The sequence below is a fragment of the Leptosomus discolor genome, chromosome 1 (genome assembly GCF_034619465.1).
Source record: "Leptosomus discolor isolate bLepDis1 chromosome 1, bLepDis1.hap2, whole genome shotgun sequence".
NCBI classification, from domain to species: Eukaryota; Metazoa; Chordata; class Aves; order Leptosomiformes; family Leptosomidae; genus Leptosomus; species Leptosomus discolor.
This window is the reverse complement of record NC_141391.1, coordinates 20250694-20272458: the sequence shown is the minus strand read 5'-3', so window position 1 is coordinate 20272458 and position 21765 is coordinate 20250694. Positions and strand designations below refer to the sequence as shown.

At 40.2% G+C, this 21765-nt stretch overlaps 1 protein-coding gene across 1 annotated transcript in view; it reads left to right on the top strand.

Annotated features, from left to right (window-relative positions):
* MICU2 (mitochondrial calcium uptake 2) overlaps positions 1-18793 on the top strand; it is a 155843-nt gene extending 137050 nt beyond the window's left edge. Inside the window, exons 8-12 of the mRNA XM_086481820.1 lie at positions 279-376; positions 10553-10724; positions 10999-11107; positions 14568-14725; positions 15014-18793. Of these exons, the coding sequence (XP_086337946.1) occupies positions 279-376; positions 10553-10724; positions 10999-11107; positions 14568-14725; positions 15014-15118 (642 nt within the window). The 3' untranslated portion in view covers positions 15119-18793. The remainder of the gene's footprint in view (positions 1-278; positions 377-10552; positions 10725-10998; positions 11108-14567; positions 14726-15013) is intronic.
* Positions 18794-21765: the final 2972 nt, after the last annotated feature.

The following is a 21765-nucleotide window of genomic DNA, read 5'->3' as shown; positions in this document are numbered from 1 at the left end:
TCAGTTCTAATAGTAAAATACACCGAAGGTGGTTGTAAATTGTAATCGTCTTTCATACAGAATGTTTAGAAGCAGACCATATAATATGCTATTACCAGTTGGTGTGGAAGAATTATTCAGCTCTGAGATCCAGTGTGATAGCTTTGGGAACAGTATTTAAATTGCAAGTATCTCTTGTGAAATTCTAGTTCAAATAAATATTTCTAGATTTGTGGTGAATAGATATTAATAATCATACAAAGCTTAATAATTAATCATACAGTTTTTTTGTTTTATAGGGAGCAGAGCTGGAAAGCTGTGGTGTTAATACCATGTTGCTGATACATTTCTTTGGAAAAGAAGGAAAGGAAAAGCTTCACTATTCTGAGTTTTTCAGGTATTTTTTCAGCTAGGCAAGCAATCGGTCCTGTTCCTACCCCCTCTACTTTGCACCTACACTGGCGTTAATCTGGCCGCACACTGAGCTGATTCAGAAGGTTAAACAGGTAATGAAGAAGGAGATTATTCATGATTTTGCATGATTAAATTTCTAATTTAGCTCCTGGAGTCAGCTGTCTGCAGGAGGAGTTGAGCACCATGATATAACTCCAAAGCAGCAATGCACTGTGAGGGATGAGACTACCATTCCTTGCAGCTGTGAGATGGCATACCTTAGGTCAATATGATTCATGAGTATTCTTCTTGATCAAATCACGGAAAAAGTGACTGCTAATCAATTTTAAAAGCTTTTCAGAGCTGAGACACCCCCCTCCCCATTACAACTGTCATGGTAGGCTACAGGCAACTTCTTTGCTTGCTTCAAATTCCAGCTTCTGTTGAAACTTAAGCTGTGCCCTTTCCTTTACCCTTTGAACTACTTTTGCAATGGGACTATGCAGGTACTTCGTGGCACTTATGTCAGAACTGAGAATTGAGACAGATGGTAAAACCCACATCAGGCTGAAACTGCAGTGGAATACCAAGTGGCCATTAGTGCTGGAAACGTAGTGCTGTATACCCATCTATTTCACTGTAAGCTTTGCAAAGTTAGAAGTTAACAGCAAGTTCTAGGACTGGTGTAGGGAATTGTTCAGTTTATACATCACGTACATGTCAGAAAGATGGTGTAATCCTTGTCTATATCAGAGTATGGAGTTCTGCTGTGGTTGCTTTTGACTTGAAAACCCAGCTGGGTATCAGCTGTTCATGTTTTAATTGGATGAGATTCTTTCTTCCAGTGTTTATTTCAGTTGGCAGTGGTGACTACCACCTACACAGCATCACAACTTAACTGGTTAAAACTCTCTGTTACTTGGGAAATCAATTTCTCCCATTAGTATGAACTCCAGACACATCTTGCTATGTGAATTTGGGCCCGGAATCCAAATGCACAATCTTTCTTTGAGATAAATGGAAGTTAAGTACTAAATACCTGTGTGAATCTTGACGCATGTCTTCTAGCACAACATCAAGAGAAGGTCATCTACATCAGTATTACCTTTTCTACAAATATAATCAGTCATTTGCAGACTTCAAAAATAAAGTAGGATAGTGTGTTTTGCTTCAGTTCAGAAGCAGAGTATCTGTGTCAGCCCTCTTAAAAATGAATGTTGTTGCAATTAGTAGAGTCTTGGGGAAAGCCAGAGTAGAAAAGGAAGAGTGGCAATTTTTCTAACGCTGAAAAGTGTTCGGCCCCACTGGCTCTGGCACACACCAGTCTTCAAATAAACAACCTTTCTCTTTCGAAGACCTTGACTCAATAGAAACCTTAAATGAGTGAAATAAGTTTAAGATGCCTCCAGCTCCCTTTTCTATAAATACTGTAGATCCTCTCAGTGAAACAAAAGGCAGACAGCAGCAGTAAAAGGTTGTGTTTGCATATACAGTGTAAAGTGAAAAACCTCAGGTTTTAGATAAAATCCTACACTGACCAAATGAGGCATGACATTGATGAAACTATGTACCTAGTACGTTCAGAACGCGTAGGTTAAAGACCTTTGGCTACCACACAGATAGAGGCCTCTAATCAAAATCAAACTCCTGCATCTTGCTCTTAAAGTCTGTGGCATAAGTGTAAGGTTTAATGCAGGTAATTTTTCAACAGTGGCAGTTATGTTTCATAGGGCTGGAATGTGCCTCTTTATCACTGCGTAGACACTTCATCTTAGTTGCAACATGACAGTGAAGTTTGTTTAACATGCAGAAAGGTGAATAAAAGGATCACTGTCTTTTTAGCCTCTGTGAAGATATCACCTTTCACATGATTTTATTTGCAAGTAAATCAAGCACATCATTTCTGGGTTCCTATTGTTCAGAGAAAATGTGATTTCTATCTGATGGCCTCTCATAACATTTTACCTTACGCGGGAAGCTATTGTTGGCTGTTTGATCAAAGTGCCACGCTGTTTTTACAAGAGATGACTGATGAGCTGTACAGACATAGATCACTGTCAAAGGCAGAAAATAATGATGGTAAATGCTTTTATCATTTTCCAAGTTCTTGCCTAGAAAGCTTTTCCATTGATCAGTGTAGTACCTAGTAGAAAGTAGGGGTGATTAGGTTTGATTAGGACACACTAAAACTTGTCACATTAGTTAAATACACAGATATTGCTGTGTGTAGGGTCCTTGAAACTGAAAGAAAAAAAAAGGCAGGAATGCTTTCTTTGTGAAATTTCACTGTACTTACATGGGAATTCAGAAAGCTGAGACTAGTGTTCTCACCTCATTACTTAACATATATTTTCCTCATGCTTCCCCCTTTTCAGTTTGGCTGACGTTAAAAAATCCTTTTGTAAGTCTGCAACCGTCTGTATCTACGTGTTCACCAGTGATGTCCGAACCTTTTAGCCCACAGTCCAAACATTTAAGAAGTGTCAGGTAGCCACAGTCAATATATCAGGGAAATTAATTCACCCTGTTCTCTTTTCTTTGCATTCAGATGGCACACAGAAAATGGAAACTGTCTACATCTCTTCAGGCAATGTGGAGCTGATGTAAGCCAGCTCTTGTGCCTCCCTTCCTACTGCCCCCAACACAGGAGGCACACTGATACAGGGAGGGAAAATGGTTAAGCATGCTGTGCTCCATCTGTCTCCAGCTGGTGCATGGTTCTTGGGAAATCATAGGTAGGTGATACACACAAGGACAGTCCTCAGAGATAAAGAATGAGACTGTGAAACCAAATATCAGATCACTTTTCAACTTTTCTTGGGCTTCTGGGAGCATGGAAGTAAAGAAGTAACCTTTTCATAGTTATTTTGTGACACCAGTCAAACTCTTTCTTACTGTCATACAGAACATAGTCAAAACAGCAATCAAAGCTGCTTTTCATTCTCTGCTGAGCAGTGGTGGTGGGACTTCTGCTTCATTCTGCAGGCAGAATGCACCCTTAGTAAGTTTGCAGACGGCACCAGGTTAGGTGGGAGTGTTAGGCTGCTCAAGGTTAGGAAGGCTCTGCAGAGGGATCTGGACAGACTGGATCGATGGGCTGAGGTCAATTGTATGAGGTTCAATAAGTTCAAGTGCTGGGGCCTGCATTTGGGTCACAACAACCCCATGCAGCGTTACAGGCTTGGGGAGGAGCGGCTGGAAAGCTGCCTGGCAGAAAGGGACTTGGGGGTGTTGGTCAACAGCCGGCTGAACAGAGTTCCCAGGTGGCCAAGAAGGGCAATGGCATCCTGGCCTGTACCAGAAACAGTGTGGCCAGCAGGAGTAGGGAGGTGATCGTGCCCCTGTACTCGGCACTGGTGAGGCCAATACCTCGAGTACTGTGTGCAGTTTTGGGCCCCTCACTGCAAGAAAGACATTGAGGTGCTGTAGAGAGTGCAGAGAAGAGCAACAAAGCTGATGAAGGTCCTGGAGAATAAGTCTTATGAAGAGCGGCTGAGGGAACTGGGGCTATTTAGTCTTAAGAAAAGGAGGCTGAAGGGAGACCTTATTGCTCTCTACAGCTACCTGAGAGGACATTGTAGAGAGGTAGGTGCTGGTCTGTTCTCACAGGTAATTTATGATAGAACAAGAGGGAACGGATTCCAGCTGCGCCAGGGGAGGTTTAGGCTAAACATTAGGCAAAATTTTTTCTCTGGAAGGGTTGTCAGACATTGGAATAGGCTGCCCAGGGCGGTGGTTGAGTCACCATCCCTTAAAGTGTTTAAAGGTAGTTTAGATGTGGTGCTTGGAGATATGATTTTAAGGGTGTACTTGGTAGAGTAGGGTTGATGGTTGGACTTGGTGATCTCAAAGGTCTTTTCCAACCTGAATGATTCTATGATTCTGTGATTCTCCAGTGACTGCTTAGAAGTAGTGGAAGCAATCCAGGGAGTACACCATGCTATGTCTTTCCCATAGTAACAAGGTGATTTCAGAGATCTTAAGGTAGGACTCAAGGAACACATGTTCAGCTCCAGACTGCTACATGATTTCTGCCAGTTGTATCGTCCTTAACATAAGGACAATATGACAATAATAATTCATAACTTCAAAAGCGACAGCTTGTTTCCCTGGCAGAAGTTAGGAAATGTAAATCTAAATTATTCTGGAGTATGTTTTTATGCCTCACTAGTAAAGATGTTGCCTCCTAGTCATTTGCGTCTGGAATTGTTACTCTCCTGTATCAGTTTAAGAAACTACAAAACAATATGCAGCAAGCCTAAAATCGTGTAACAAAGAAGGGTAGATTTAATACAAGAAGCTGTAACCAGGTGAAACTTTCTTCTCAGAAGACCTGAACAAATTTCAGATTCAGATGACTACTGCTCAGTTTTACATCTCAACAACAATGTCGTCTTCTAATACCAGGTCCCGTCTTAGAGAATGTCAGATTTCAAACATGAAGGCAGAAGTTCTCTGGGATTCCAGTCTTTTTATCCTTTTGCATGGGTTTCCCCTGTTTTTTGAAACATAATAATTCTGGTTTCTTCCCTCCAAAAATGTTTCAATTGTGCTTTAATTTCCAACTATATTGTATGTACTGTTTTATATTTTGAGTAGAAAACTAGATTTCTAGGTAGGGCAAGTATTTCTTCTTGACAGCCACTGTTTTTTTTCCCTGAAAAAAGTCCTTTACTGATCTTGTTTAAGTATGTCTAATCCCAAATAGGAGACAGTAATTCACTCCCTAAATTGTTTACAGCTGCTATGATTTTTTTTCTGTAATCTGTCCCCAAGCAAGCTTAAATTTCTCACAATCTCCTTGAAGGAGTGCAGAGAGTATGGAAAGAATATTCAAAAAACTTTCTGATAATTGTATTTTTTCCTGGGGTGGCTTACAAAAAAGTACTTCCTGGTGTGGTAAAATAATGGGCATCTTTTAATTGTATAAGGAAAATTAACATTTCAAATGCAGTTTATGGCATTTTCTTATCTGATTTGTTGCTTCCAAACTTCTCAGCAGTTAACAGAATTTTGCACCAGAAATATTCTTTAATCGTGGTTTCTTTTTTATTTTTTGCATTAGCTTAAAGGCCACAAATTCTATAACCATACAGAAAACATGCCTTTTCCCTACCCGTCCTATTTCTTTCCTTCAGTATTTTGAATTCCATGGTACATGTCGTTTGAAACCTTTCATTTAAGAGACCAGAATGATCCAGGCTGAACCACGCTGCCAGTGCTGACATTTATCTGGTGCTGTTCTGTTTTTGTGCCGATGCCTGGACGCAGAATCATCTGCCAGTAGTGCTTTTGCTGTGATGTTAGCTTGTATGTTTACAGTGATTTTCATCTAGGGATTTGGAAGTGCTTTGCAGAAATAGAATATGATTGCCTCCTTATTTGTCTCTGTACCTCTACTTGTATCTGTATGTGTGTATGTATATGGAGCCCTAATAGAATTATAAAATCATTCAGGTTGGAAAAGACCTAATACACATAGAGATTACATCTAGTGCAACCAGAATCAGACAGTGAGGAAGTGGAGATGGGAACGAAATCTGGCTTCACAATTGTATATTCCTATCATAACTGAATCTGAATGTTTCCCAAATATTTAGTAATGATATTGAGAAGAATCTCTGTTTCTTCCTTTCCTATATACTTAGCAAAGGAATAGCTTGATTAGTTTCTACAGAATGCTTATAAATGAAAGTGGGTACTTTTGTCTGGTTTGGAAACATTGAGAACAGTAGATCAAAGAGGGTTTTGCCTGTAATTCTGAAAATCATGAGATTGATTAACTGTCTTACCACTTGCAAAACTGAATTTACAAGCACAGATCTAAATGTTCTCTAAAGGTTAATGGCAGACTCTTATTAGAGTTTCTGATACTCTGCTTTGAAAGTCAGATTGCCAAAAGGCAACCTTACAGCTGGTTTGCAACAGTCTTTTGATGCAGAGAGGGTTATCAAGTCTTCAAAAGGACTTCAGTGTCCAAAGAGGAGCCAAAGCACAGTACAGATGCTGGGGTGGTATATCCACCACTGTCTTTGTTGTTAAGTTTTTTTCCTATAAATCAGTGCAACAAGAACTGGTCGGTTCTGTATTAGAATGTTAAAGCTCTCCACAGACTTTCAGTTCAGGTCAAGAGGTATAGGAAGGAAAACTTTCCCTAACCTTTCCTTTTGTGTTTCATTCTACTACTACGTGTGCTAAATATAACGCTAGCCCTTCATTGCAACATCTCAGGTTGGAGGGGGAATAGCTGCATTCCTGAGGCCTTTCCACTTTTATTGTATTTTCACTTCTATTAAAGCTGAGTTGCCAAAAAGTCTTCAGAGACTCCCTTTTTCTATAGTAGAGCACACTACAAAATGAGGGGTAAGTCCTGATAAGGTTTCTGGATGCTGTTGTAACATGATAACAAATTTGGCCATTGGCCTTCAACGTGGGTGTTTTAGAGAGTGTGGATAAAACAAGCTAGCTTAAAGAAAGTACTGTGTATTCCCAGCCTTTTCCTCATCTTACAAATTTATGATGTACCTTTCCTTTTTGTTATTTGGAAACTTCGGGCTTGCTTTTATTTTTAAGCTGCTATAGCATAAGAGCATTCCCAGTGTAATTATTTTTTAATTGTAGAGCACATCTACAATCAGAATCCCATTCCCGTAGTTGAATTCTGGCTCCCTTCAAAGTCCCCAGCCAAGCTCCTGTTGACTTTGGGAGAGCAGGAATTTCATTCCTATGCTTGTTTTTCCTAATATCTGGAGAAATTTTTAAGGAATTTCCAGCTCACCGCATTGTCATCCAGAAGATGCAAAAGCAAGTATCCCTAGTGGTGTCTTGACATTTAAGTATCAAGTTTTACTTCCTAACCAGAAAGTTATTTTTAATAACTTTTAATAACTTTCACTTAAAAAAAACCTCATTAGGATTTTTAACTCTCACATCTGGGAATAAGAGTGACCTAGAATGCTGATGCGATGATTCATAGTATTTTAATTTTTGTAATATGGGAGACTATCACATATAAATTTTAAATTGCACATTTCAGCTGCTGCTCCAAGCAGCATTTGTACAGCAGGAAATCTTCCCACTCTGGTTTGCCAGTAGCAAGCCTACAAGTTGAAATGAAATCTCCATTAATTTTTTTGTACCTAAATAAGTTAATTCCCACTCCCCTCCCTAATCTGTGTAGTGCAGCAAGATGCACAACTCTTGTGCCACAGGAGAGATGCAGTGTTGTTGCCCCGAAGCAACTGGAGAGGGCAAGACCCCAAGCCTGAGACAAGGCAGTGGAAAACCCACAGTGGGGCTGGGGAAATACAACACTTCATTTGCTGCCCAACTAGAAGAGGGTGCAGAGGCAAGAACACATCCAAAATGCCACAGCCAAACTCTTCACTTTGCTCTTTGACTTTGCTGCACCTTGTAGCTGGCTGATGTGTGTGGCCAAGTGGGCTGCCCACTCCTTCCTCAGCATGTAGAAATGCTTGGTCTTTCAGCTGTCCTGCCTTTATTGGGCATGGCTAGAGGGCAGGTCACTTTCACCCTGAGGGTGGTGAACACTGGCACAAGTTGCCTGAGGAAGTTGTGGATGCTCCATCCCTGGCAGTGTTCAAGACCAGGCTGGATGGAGTCTTGAGCAACTTGGTCTAGTTGGAGGTGTCCCCGCCCATGGCAGGGGGGTTGGAACTAGATGATCTTTGAGGTCCCTTCCAACCCAAACTGTTCTATGATTCTATGACTATGTAGTTTGTCATCACCCGTGGCTACTGACCACTAAAGCAAATGACTGAGAGTTAGCTCCCCAACTCATACTTTCAATAACAGATCTTAAGTCTGTTGAAAAATGTGTCCACCTTTCGTAGATTAAAAGCCAAGAAAATAAAACACATGGTTTCTGATTTCCCTGCATCCGTGTTTTAGGCATATTTCTGTAAATGACCTCATTTTCAGCAGCTTCTCCTCCCCCAGACCAGACTTTACATGGGTTGGAAACGACAGTCAAAGATGCAGTTACTGTTCCGCATGGTCTCTTCTGTGACTTCCAGCCAAGTACAAGCCACATATCACAGATACCATCTACTCCTTGCTTTTGGTGGCCCCTCCCAAAATGCAACCAAGTGGCCCTTGTCAGTGTCTGCTAGACTGACTCCATACCTGGTCTACATGCCTGGTCCGTGCCGTCCTGTCTCCCTGCAGCTCGACCTCCCTTCCCAGGATCCAGGGAGACCCTTGCGGGTGATGCAGCAGGACTGTTTCTGGCAGCACACGCTGGCCAGTCTCCCCGGCACATGCTGATGCTGGGCTGGCCAGTGGCAGCAATTACCTCATGAGTTACAAGGACAGAAGCTGCATCTGAAAATCTGATATTAGGGAAAATTTCTTTACTGAAAGGGTGGTCAAGCATGGTTGGACTTGCTGATCTTAGAGGTCTTTTCCAACCTAATGATTCTGTGAAAACTGAAGAGTGGTTTGGAAGCTGTGCAAGTAAGCTCTCACTGGTCTGTAAGACAAGGGGCCTCCCCTTCACACTGGTGGCACAAACAGGTCCTTTGGTGTTTCATCCCCTTGTGAGAGGAAGGGTCAGGGGACTTGAAAGTGAGCCAGGTCTTAAGGTGGACTGTGGAGGAATATACCTCAGTGTTTTACTATACTGTGGAAGCTTTGTATCCGCCTTTACTGGACCAGAAAAATGGCTGTATAAAATGTGAGAGCATATTGTACCACTCCTCAATATTACCCTAATAAAACCCTAACCTGAAACTTAAAATCACGTCCTCTGTCAAGCTTTCATTTACCTGCATGTCCTGAGCCATGAAGTATGTGTTGGCCCTTTATTTGCATGTGGAGCTCTAATTATTAGAGGAAAAAATAGAAGAGAAAGCTTATGCTGCAACAGCAGTCTTCAGCTAACCCCTTATAGACTTCACAGAGCTTCAAGCTACTAATAGTCCAAGTGATCTCATTAAAGAGCTAAAGATAGCTGTGTGGACTAAAATGCCGTAATTTCAGGGGAAAGAATTCAAACCCAGTGAGGCCATGCAAACACTGATGAGCAAATGAGCCTCTACTGGTATTTGCTACATAGACCCTTAGCTGTCCTATTCTCAAACTAATTGCTTTGTCCCAATATAGCAATATTTCATTCTCTCCTGTCAGTATTTTTTGCAACTCAATAAAGCAGGGTTCTTTCAAAATACTAAGGGGATTCTGTCAAGCATCACTATGTTTTTAGCCTTTATTTATGTTTTAAAATTATCAGTTGTGTTTAGATTGCCCCATTTCTGAAGTGGAAATTACCAAATGGATTGCACAGTATTGTCTTTTACTTTCTCAAAATTAGTATTGCCTAGAAGAAACTATAATGGCCACATAGACCAAACCGGGGAAATTCAAAGCTACAATTCTCCTTACAGTTCTAGCTCTGTACCTGCAGGCTGTTACTTGCTTCTTGTGCTACTTTATTTTTTCTTCCTGAAAGAATTGGTCCCTCCTAAAACCCATGATGTTCACCCCTTCCTTTTTCAGACAACTCTATTCTTGCCTTCCCAAACACCTGCAACAACATCTTCTGCGCTTTTCAAAACTCTGTACATGTCAGTAGTAATCCTCTCTAATCCATCCTCTAGTGAACGCAGAACTGATTTACCAAACCTCTCTTTGCAGTTATAATCTTTGAGGCTTTTAGCCATCTTTTCCTGCAATGATGATTTCAAGTTTCCTCTTTTCTTTCACCTTTGTGATTATTAGGGCCTCATCTTTCTAGGCACTTTCCAACCTTGTCATTACTCTTTTATTAAAATGAAATTTCATCAATCATGTGTCAGGCCTTTAGTTACCATGTCCTTTTTCATTCATTCATTATAATACTGGCTTCTCGATTATTTTATCTCATTATCTGCACATTTTTAAACATTAGTAAAAACTAGATGCCAAGTGTATCTGTGAATTATCTTAGTAGCAGCCATCTGTGCAGACTTAGAGAGCACCCTGCTGGTGTCGTTATTGAAATGCAGCCGTGGAAGCAAATCTGCATGCACAGGTAAAATCAAACCAGTGACATTTTAAACAATGATGTCAATAGTACCTGTGATTAAGAGTTAGTGTCTGCTGCATTTAGTAGCTAAGGTAGCAGTAGTGATACAGTAGTAATGCAAGCATCAATTGTTGGATAATGTCTGTTTACACATAGATTCATGGAAAATCTGCAGACAGAAGTCCAAGAAATGGAATTCATAAAGTTTTCAAAGGGTTTGAGTGTCATGAGAAAAGAAGACTTTGCAGAATGGTTACTGTACTTCACTGATGAGGAAAACAATGAAATTTACTGGCAGAATGTGAAAGAGAGAATTGAAGCTGGAGAGGTTGGTACATAAAGCATGCTTTGTTTTGCTTCCTTTTGTATGTACAGGTTTTCATTTGAAAATGAGTATCTAATAATATAACTAGTTTCCAAGTGAATTATTGCAGCCCTTGAATTTTATGCAAATGAGAACAATGATAATTTGCCAACTGAGAAATACTGATGATGAGTAGGCAGTCACACCTAAACATTAGGTCCCACCGGATTTAATGAAATAGATTTACTAGGGTTTGACTGTATTAATTACTTATCATCTGAATTCTGTGATACTCTAGAATATCAGTTTGGAAGAATTCAAGACTTTTTGCAAGTTTACAAATAATCTGGAAGACTTTTCTATTGCCATGCAGATGTTTACTGTAGCCAATCTTCCTGTTAAACGGGGTAAGTGCTGCGCACCTTTCGTATGTGGGGTTTTTTTAAAGAAAAAAATGCATTTTTATTGTGGAATTAATGTAAATAAGTTATCCCAAAGTAGCACTGTGAAGTCCAAAAATAATATACTGCTCTTTATTCTGAATTAATTCTATTTCATGAAAAATAATAATATAAAGTTCCCAAAATGTTTTGATTTGTAATTTCTATTGCTTTATCATATGCTGGACCGCTCAGAGAAGGCTAAACCCTAGAATGACAGAATGGTTTGGGTTGGAAGGGATCTTTAAAGATTATCTAGTTCCAACCCCCTGCCATGGCAGGGACACCTCCTACTAGACCAGGTTGCTCAAAGCCCCATCCAGCCTGGCCTTGAACACTGCCAGGGAGGGGGCAGCCACAGCCTTTCTGGGCAACCCATGCCAGTGTCTCACCACCCTCACAGTGAAGAACTTCTTCCTTATATCTAATCTAAATCTTCCCTCTTTCAGTTTGAAACTGTTACTCCTTGTCCTGTCTCTGCACTCCCTGATCAAGAGTCCCTCCCCACCTTTCCTGTAGACCCCCTTTAAGTACTGGAAGGCCGCTACAAGGTCTCCCTGGAGCCTTCTCTTCTCCAGGCTGAACAACCCCAACTCTCAGCCTGTCCTCACAGCGGAGGTGCTCCAGCCCCCTGATGATCTTTGTGGCCCTCCTCTGGACCTGCTTGAGCACGTCCATGTCTGTCTTGTGCTGGGAGCTCCAGAGCTGGAAACAATACATGCTTTAGTAGCAGTTCATGATAACAAACCTTTTTCCTCATAATGAAACTATTTTTCTGAGGAAACTAAACAATAGAAATCTCTTTTGCAGGGTTGTAACATCTTGCAGTGTTTTATTTATTCCTCTGTACTGCCTTCTCCATGTGCTTATGTAGCGTTATGCAATCAGGGCTATGAAAAACAGTGTAGTAAAGTGGTTTTTAAAATAAAGATTTGGAGGAGGGAAGCTGTTTCCTTCCCAGATAGTAGCAATAGGAGCAATGCAAAAAAAGTTTCATGGATGTACAAATGCTCTTTTGTTATAATCCTGAGGTTGTTACTTATTTGTTATACTTGAAGGACAGCGCTCATAAGTTATTTGAAATTAGCATTCCTAAGTTCCTAAGGAAATTCGATGAGACATTAACATTCATTGAAATAAATATTTGATAGGCTCATGTGAAAAAGGTGAGAGAGATGTGAGAAGACAGGAAGCGTGTTTAGTATTCTTGAGAAAGAAATGTTTGGGTGGGGTTTGAACCAAAGAAGGCCAAAACTGGTGGGTTTACGACTTGTGACTTTCATCACTAGTTAGTCCAAGCTTCAGGAAGAGTTTCATTTCTGCAGCCTCTCCGGGCGGCTGTTCTAGGGCTTAACTGCTCTCGTCATGAAGACTTTTCTTTTCTTTGTTAAACCCTTGCTGCAACACAATGACTCTGTCTTACCTCCAAAAAAATACAGTGTGGTCTTCTCTATAACCCCTTTTAGGCAGTTGAAGGCTGCAGCAAGATCCCCCTTACACTTCTGTTCTCCCCAGCTCCCTCGGCTTCTCTTCTTCCATCATGTGCTCCAGTTCAGAGCTGGGTTTGTGGCCCTTCTCTGTCTGGTTTGACAACATCTTTGTTCTGGGCGGGGGAGACAGATTTTATTTGCACAATGTGTACAAAGAGTGGAGAGGCAAGAGGATGAATTAATGGTTAAATAATAGTCATAAGTGAGATACAAGAGTTTAGCTCACTTCTCTATTAAGTATCCCATTTTAAGTGCAAAAGGATGATGAGGCCAACAGCTGATGCTAACTTGTAATGTTTCCTTGTAAAAACTCATTCCGAACCAGCAGGCAGTTCTGAGTCTGTTTATGCACTGAACCATACTGTGATCGAAAACAGTCGGCTCCTGAGGTAACTCCCGGCTGTAACATGTATACCTGACTAATCCTTTCCTGAGTCTCACTGAGTTCTTTGTCTTGCCATTTGCGTGTGTGTACATGTTTGTATTCACGCACACGTGAATGTTTATCTAAAAATAAGACAGTCCTTTAGTCCTTCCTTTTATTCTACACTTTTTTTTTTTTCTTTTAAGTTAGCAGTTCATCTTTTCTTTCTGATAGGGTGGCCCTTCTTGGTTTGGGGATTATTGTGCTCCACCATTTTAGAAGATCTGTTTCTTCATATTCTGTTAAAGAAAGTGCAGTGCCATCTCTGGATTTATATTTAGCTTCAAGAGCTGAAACAGTTAATATCTTTTTAAAGACAAAATTAAGACTCTTAAGCATCCCATATTTCATGTCCTTTTCAAATTTAAACCAACTGTAAATTCATCAACCGCATTTACACAGGAATTGTTCAGAGGCAAAGGTGAGAGCTAAGTCAGGAATGCTCTTTCCTCTAGTAGACTTCAGAACTAATCATATTTATAGCTCTATTTATAAACAGCACTTGTTTATGAAAGCAGAATCAGGTTATTACTATATTTATGACTTAGTTGGACAACTTGCTGTAATAATCTACAATACTGCTATACTTTAATAACCTGCAGTCCCTCCCTGAAATTCACAGTTCTATGATGCCTTCAAAAATGCATCCAATTCACATGTTGTGATTGTGCTTGCTATAATAAAAAAATAATAATTTCACTTTTACTATCTCCTGTTTTATGGCAACTCCACACATCTCCTCCTCTTCCTTGAGTCAAAACTCCAAATGCTTTACACCAGAAGATCAAAAGTGTGGACAGTAGGTATTACTGTAATGCACATGGTAGTGTAAAGAGAGAATGCCAAAAAGCTGAAGAGGAAGGTAGATCTCCAGAGAGGTATGACAGCTTTTCTGCCATAAATCCTCATAAATCTTCAATCATAATTTAAGAGAAGGTAACCGACTTCTTTAAAAAACAGAACTACAGGTATATAAAGCCATGTGCTGTTAGCAGTCTGTTGAGTATTTGATGGATCTGTGTTTCCGCAGTGTTGCTGAGGGGATTGTTGGTTGAGGTGAAGCATATCGTAAAATACTATTCTCTGAGGAGAAGAGTTTTCATGCAGAATGAATTGGCGTGAAACTGGTTTGAGATAAAATGATGGTATTTTTTATGAGACCATAGTGAGGCAAACGCTTACCATCCATATGCACAGGTATCAGCCAAAAGTGCATAAGTCTTCCGCATGCAGCTATTTCTAGCAAAAATTATCACTCTTACTGTTGCTTGAGAAGTAGTGCATTTCAAAACTTTATCATACAATTAATAAAGATAGTGTTATGAAAGAAGAAGCGAGCTCAAGAATGCATGAACTGAAATCTTCTAATAGTTTACTAGTTCACACATCCCAAATTCTCCAGTTAGGATACCCACGAGACATTGTAAATCGTACAGAACCCTGAGATATATGTGCTTTCCAATTTCTTTACGAGTTCACAGTCACCTATGATATAATATTATGTCTTTACTAGCTGAGTTCAAAAGAGCAGTGAAGGTGGCAACAGGACAGGAGCTCTCAGATAATGTTTTGGATACCATCTTCAAGATTTTTGATCTCGATGGAGATGACTGCCTCAGCCACAGCGAGTTTCTTGGAGTCCTGAGGAACCGAATTCATCGAGGCTTGAGGGTAACAAGCTGACATCATTGTTTTTCAATACCACAGACGATTGCTACAACTATCTTGTTAACGCCTGTAGAAACACAAGTAGAGATGGTGTATAGAAAGAAGTTATGTTTTAAACCGAATATTCCTTACTGCTTATGAATCTGGAAAGGAGTGCTGCCACCAAGAACTTGTTATTATGCATGTGAACTATAAAAGCAGCAGCACTGCATTGCATATTATATTTACACAGTCTGTGAATAAAGAGGCTTTTCCGTGTAAATGCTAAATGTACTTTAATTTTATTAACAGGTACCGCAACAGCAAGGCGTTCAAGGTTACTGGAAGTGTGTGAAAAGAGAAAGCATTAAAGGAGCCAAAGAAGTGTGGAAACAAACTGGGAAGAGTCCTTTTTAGAGCAGTTCATTGTTCTTTTTCTATAAATGTTGTTATTTAGGGGAGTGTGTCTGTCCTGTTTACACAATAGCTGAATCAAAAATACTCTTTTTTTTTACAATCGTTAAACTTTACCCAATTTCTAATGCAATAATTTTATATTGTTCTAGTGCAGTTTCATTTACAGAACTGTTGTCACTTTTGACCTCCACACAGAAGTACTCTTGTTCTAGAGAATAGTGTTGCTTATTCCTTTGTGGAGTATGTCCCTGCACTGTAGCATACAGGATATGCAGAATTTGATAGTGGCCACTGGCAGAAACATCACAGCAATATCATCTCCTGTTGGAAGAGTGAGCATCATCTCAGTTAGTCACTAACACAGCAGTTCTCTTTCTCTGGCAAGGACAGAGGTCCAAAAGGCAAAATCACTTGCACAATCCATGCAAATCAAGTTATCCTAAATCAAAAAGGAAAATTCACATGTTTCGTGCCCTCATTACTGCGAACTGCTCATGTGCTAGTTCTTGGTGGATGAGTCCACCAGGTCCTGTGTGGATGTCTGGTTTGTCTACCTTCATGATTGTAATATTAAACTGGAAATACTAGGCTGTTAATACAGGCTTTAAAAGTTGTACATTGATCTATGAATGTGCATTAAGTCTCTCAGACTCTTCAACAAATAGTACAAATGAGAAGCAAAATTTGTCATTCTATCATAAACAGTGGTAGCTACGATTTGAGTCATAACTATTTTGCTTTAATTCTATTACAGAAGGTGTATGTGTGAGAAGTAGTTGCTTTTATCTTACTAAAGGTTGTGGCAGGGAATGCTGCAGTGTCTCGGGAATTTAAGGTTGTAATAAGCAAGTGTTGGGAGAATAACAAGTCCAATGAAAAAGTACAAGTGTTTATTAATCCAAAATGCAAAGTTAGACATAAGATCTTAAACAAGAAACAGATCAAAGTTAACATTTAGCAATTATAGATGAACATTTTTTAGCTATAACATAGTGTGCATCTATGTATACACAGGTATGCATGTTACATGTCTTTTCTTTCTTACAACCTTAGGAGACAATAGTCCCAGGTCCAAATCAGCCTTCCTGGTTGGGCGCTATATATAGGAGATAGGCTTGTCTGTAAAGCTCTCAGGGTTCTTCCTCTTCCCCCTCTCAGTTGTCTGACTTGTCTTGGCTGGGGTGAAAGCTTAACCTTTCAGACTGGTTTGTGATAACACTCAAAAGATGGACATGGGAAATGTCTCAAGAAAACCAAGAAATCTCATGACTCTGTGAGGAAGTATCTGTCCCTTTTGAGCATGACGCTAGCTATGTCATTCTCAAAGTTGTATCTAAGCTCAACAGGAGGAGTTTTGTTGTAATTTCTGTGGGTTTCTGTTGGAGGAATCTCAAGAAAAGTGGAACCTTCCACGACAGTGTTAAAGAAGCGCAATCTGAACCCTGGGTTTCCCAAATCAGAGTTTCAGGCATTGAATCTTTCAAAAATAAATAATATAATAGAATGGTGCAGCAGCAGGGTCAGCCCAAGCTGGTGCCTCCACAGAGGGACCCCAAACAAAGAAATCCCTGGGCGTTTATACCCTTACAGACCCTTCATGCAATCTTCATGCGCTGTTCACGCGCCCTTTGGTCCAACGGTGATTCTGGCCTCCGATCCTCCCACACCTTCTGACTCCTTATTGGATTCCTGTTCCAGTGTCTCCAGGCAGGCCGTGATCTTGACTTGCTGTTGATCGTTGTAGCCTTGAAGCCTCCTTATCTTCAGGTCTGTGCTGGCTCTAGAGGCCTTGTCTTGCTTGAGTGGATGCCAGCCCTGTACACGTCCAGCAAATCTAGGCAGAAGTGTACAGCCTGCGGCCTGAGGCTTCAGCAAACCTAGCTACTCATGCTGACTCAGTAAAGCTCAGCAAACAGCACACCAAGTCACACAATGTTACAACTCTGAAGTGATTCGTTTGATTTAAAACTTACTTAAGCTAAATAACTAACATCTCTTAACAATAGATAGACATCAGAGAAGCACTCACTCAGAGGAGGGACAGGATGAGACTGCATTAGGAAACCGTAAAGGCCCCACCTAAGGAGTACTGAGATTACAGAGACTGTGTTTGCTATGTTGGTAGCTGTCAGGCAGGCTTGTGCTGAGGAGGAGTCCTACCACCTCAGCATGGTGGTCTCTCCTAGGGAAACAGAGTGAGAAGCTAAGAAAGCAGCTCTTCCCTCCATGGCCTTCACTTGGAGCTTTAACTTAAATTGTATTCAAGAGAAAATGCTTGTATTCTTGTAGGCTGTGGATGTGCAGCCAGAGTCACCCACCAGCACAAGAGCATGCCTGTGTGGGCATCCTGAGACTGACCAGGCACCAGTGACCACCACGGATCCCTTTTCCCCCAGAAAGCAATCCAAATGAAGTACAGTGCAGTAACTGCCTCAGCCTCCACCCCTCGAACTGAACTGATGCACTGCTCTGTGGGCAACAAGAAACGAGAGACCCGGTTTGCTTTGTGCATTTGGAAGTTGCTTGCTGCTTCTGATGATGGGAGCTGTGATGAAGAGGTAGCTAATGGGAGCAAAGGTGGGGCAGTGGGACTGGCATCAAATACCGCAGCCAGCTTCGCGTCACCAAATAAAAAAAAAGGCCACAATAGAGCAAAGCGCTTCTGTGTCACAGAAGTGTGTATATTCATCCAAAGTGTGCTTTGTTCCAGCTCTGGCTTTAAGGCAAAGCTGCCTTTTACTTGTTGCTGTTAATATTTTGGCAAATCGTTTTTAATTTGGAATGGAGATTGTTCTTTAACATTTTATTCTGTGTAATGTTAATAGGTTTATGATGTTCTTTGTTGCTTTCATGGTTTCTTTTGTTTACTAATTGTTTTCTTCGTACAAGCTGTTTGGTTTTCTTTTCGAAAAATCAGTTCATTTAGCTTTAGTGTATCTAGAAGTTTAATTCCTATTTGCTCATTTGTATCTGGGTTTGTGCAATCAGCAGTATCTGCTTTAGGCAGCAAGTTATTAAAAATGGGATTTCAGGTTTTATTTTTAGCAAAAGCTTTGCTGTCAAGTTCAGAGGAAAAAGTAAACAGATGTGCTTATTTTCAAATGAACTTTGTGTCTGTAGTAAAAAAAGAAATTAAATGATTGATTAGCAATTAGCATAGAGTTACGAAACATTTTCAGAAGAAGTTATCCTGAAAGTACATCCAGGAAGGAACTCCTTTGAAGGCCAGGGAAAACTTGTCCATCAGGCTTGAACAGTCAGACTCACTGTTTAATTTGTAGTCTATTTTTATTTGTCTTAACTAAAAGGCTTTACAAAACAGTCTTAAAATAATTTGTTATATTTAATATCTTAGATTGAAAAAGCTGTTTACATAAGTGTTTAGATGGACCTTGTCCTTTGAGGAATCCATCATAGTTGTAGTGTGAGATGATTTAGTTCCTTTTAGTAACTGTATGGTATTTGCAACCTGTCTGTCAGCATTACTCAACACAATTTAGTTAAAAGTTTATGCCAGCTGCCAATCTATCAGTTAAACTTATCAATTATGAGTTTTTTAATGTTAGGAACTCTTCTTCTGAACAGAAATACATAGAAAACCTAATTATTTTTTTTTTTTTTAAATCTCCAACATTGTGTCTGAATGTTATGTGGAATAAAGGTGAATACATTGCATATTGCAGAAGTCTCAAAAATGGATTTAACATATTTCAAAAGGATACACAAGGGTGAGTGCAAGCCATTTACAGCATATAACTCATGTATAGAATTTTAGTTGTATCCTCATAACACTTCTACATTTCTTTCAGTTTGTTTAGTTTAAGATAATTGTTTAAGAACACTTATTCTTCATTTCTGAAAGAAGCAAAAGCAAAAATGCAGTGTGATATACTAGAACTAAGAGAAACCCATTGGTTGTTTCTAGAAATTAATTTTGGTGTCTCAATTTATGCAAGCCTCTTTCTAAAAGCAAAACTCCCTTTGGAGTCAAACCAAGTTGGCAGGTTTTAACAAAACATGCAACAATGAGGAGCACATTCTGCATATAAAAACTGGAAAAGAAACGTTTTATCACGATGTTATATGGCTGCATCAAAAGCAAATCTCTGGTTTAGTTCATCTCCTCCAGTGTATTGTCTCCTTTCAGAGTTCGGACAGGTTGACACTGATCATGCCTGGAAACCTGCCAGTGCCTGGTCTGAACGCAGGTATCATCAGGATGTCTTGGCTTGTCTGTTGAACCAGGTATTATTACAAGAGTGAACAATATGTTCCTGCCTAATTTCAGGCTTTCAGTGGAGAAAATTTTATAATTTTAGGAGTTATAAATGTTTTGTCTCTGGACTCCAGGGTGTCTCAGAGCTCATGGAATTGTGGGTGTAGATATCAGACCATGTCTTACCTCTGAAGTTACACTTGAGTTTTCTAGAAAGCAGAGATGAGACAATAAGATAAATAAGCCAGGCTATGGATTGCGGTTTCATGGCACTTCACATGTCCAGTACGTATAACAAAAAAGGATCACTGGCCCATAAAGGGTTAGAATGGGACCAAACCCAAGTATTTAGAGGAAGTAGTTTAAAATTCAGGCATATTGATCATACTTTAACTTAAGCATAGAAATGGATCAATAAATGTACATCAGAAATTTAAAATAGAGTTTTCTCCTCATGCAAGAGTTCTCATAGGAGAGTGCAAGCATGTCTCATGCCTTCAGATTTAATCTTTCCTGTAAAACAGTCACAGCTGGGTCAGGAAACTATGCCAACGCATTAAAAATCTTCAGTCCTTATGAACAGAAAATACATATCCAGACGATGCTGTGGTCATTATTAGTGAGATCCAAGTTAGTGCAGCTGGTCACAAGGGACTCATGAAAATGAAAGTGGTGGATGTAGACACATGCTGTTAGCCCACAGCTGACCCCAGAAACTCCTCCTAGAGAAACTGAAGATGTTGCCCAACAAGAAGTGGAAAGCCCTGTTCAGGACGAGAAAATGAGAGAGGCTTGAGCGTGCACAAAATTAATCGGCAAACAAGTGCATGTCTCTTCACTCTCCTGCTATTTGAAGGTTCCCTGCTGCCTTTGTTGATTAAACGGTTCCTAGTTGGTTCAATAATATAAAAATTATACAACATACATGGAGACAGATTTCCCATTAGCCTGGTATTGGCTTAGTTAATAACATTTTGAGTTCATTAACCAGAGCACCCTAGCGCAGAGCTCTGCTCGCCATCCTCGGGAGCCACGCTGCTGCTCTGGCCACCGCAGGGAAGCTGCTTAACGGTGCACCCACTCGCGTGGTTTTAGAAAGGACGTCTCATGCCCTGAAAAGCACAAAGCCTTGTTCTGCACCCGCATACCCAATGTGAAGCTTGTCCTTTCCTCCGCTGCCCCTGGCTGAGGGTGGGCTGCCTTTCCACCCTGGCCGGGTGGTGGAGGTAACATGGAAGGCAACAGGCTGTGGGAGCACGGACGCTGCACCGTGCAAAACGCAGGGTTTGTGTTGGCCCCGTTTCAGACACACAGATTTGAAAAGCTGGGAGAAGGGATATTCTGTAGTTCATGCAGAGAAATGTGTGGCTTTTTTCTCACGTGGTTTCAGACACCAGGTAGCTGCTCTGAGACATCCTCTGGGGGACCTGGCCTTTCCCTGTGAACAGCGAAGGGCATGCAGAAGATGAGCTTCACTGGACTAAATGGTACTTTTTGAATGCTGCCTTTCTTCACCGTCTTTCATGGCCCCTGAATACAAGTACTTGCATTTGGCCATTCTTTTGTTATACTGATGTGCTGTTTTATGTGAAGGGTGAAAACTCTTAGAGAGGAGCTGGTTTAAAACTTTTACAAATTTGGACCAAAAGGAAGTAGATTTGGAAATCAGAACCATCCAATGAGCAATTTCCTGGAGAAAGGGGTGTTGTACTGCAGTACTGTGTGCCTTGGGTCCATTGCTTTAGGGGAAATTTGTCAGTTTTACTATTGCCCCATGGAGCAACTAGTAGCTCTAAATCACCCCCCCAAAAGAATTGTTTTTAAGGCTTGTCAATTAAGTGTTTTAAAATCCTCTTCTTTTTTCAGGATACAGATTTTTTTTTTTTTAGTTATGTGGCATCTTACTGTGTTTTAATCTGCTTTGAAATTGATACTGTTAGAATGAGTGAACATTACTAAACTTCGTGTGCGTCCCTTAAATAATGCACAGAAGGCAATTCCTAAAGCACGGTAGCCAAGTCACACAACAGATAATTACATTCACTGTTGAAGAGGAAGGATACCAAAATGAGCTGTTTTGCCACTAATCTTGAGAAAAGGGGATTTCAAAAGAAAATGAGGCTAATTAAATGATAGGTCCTAAAGTTAAAAGAAACAAAGCTCTTTTAAATGCTATTAGAAGAAATTATAATTTAGGAGACCCGAATATCCCTGAACAAAAGGACACTAGGAAAGCAACAAATAAATCAATATGGCTGAAATTAAATTTGTCAAGATGGTGTTTGAGAAAAAGCATGTCTTCATGATTTAGAAATTTGACCTAATGCAAACAAGGGCAACTAGTCACTCACAGTTGGTGTGTACAAGATTATATGAGCTGTACTGGAGTGTGAAGAGCAAATACTTACACAATCTCGATTGGTTTTATTTG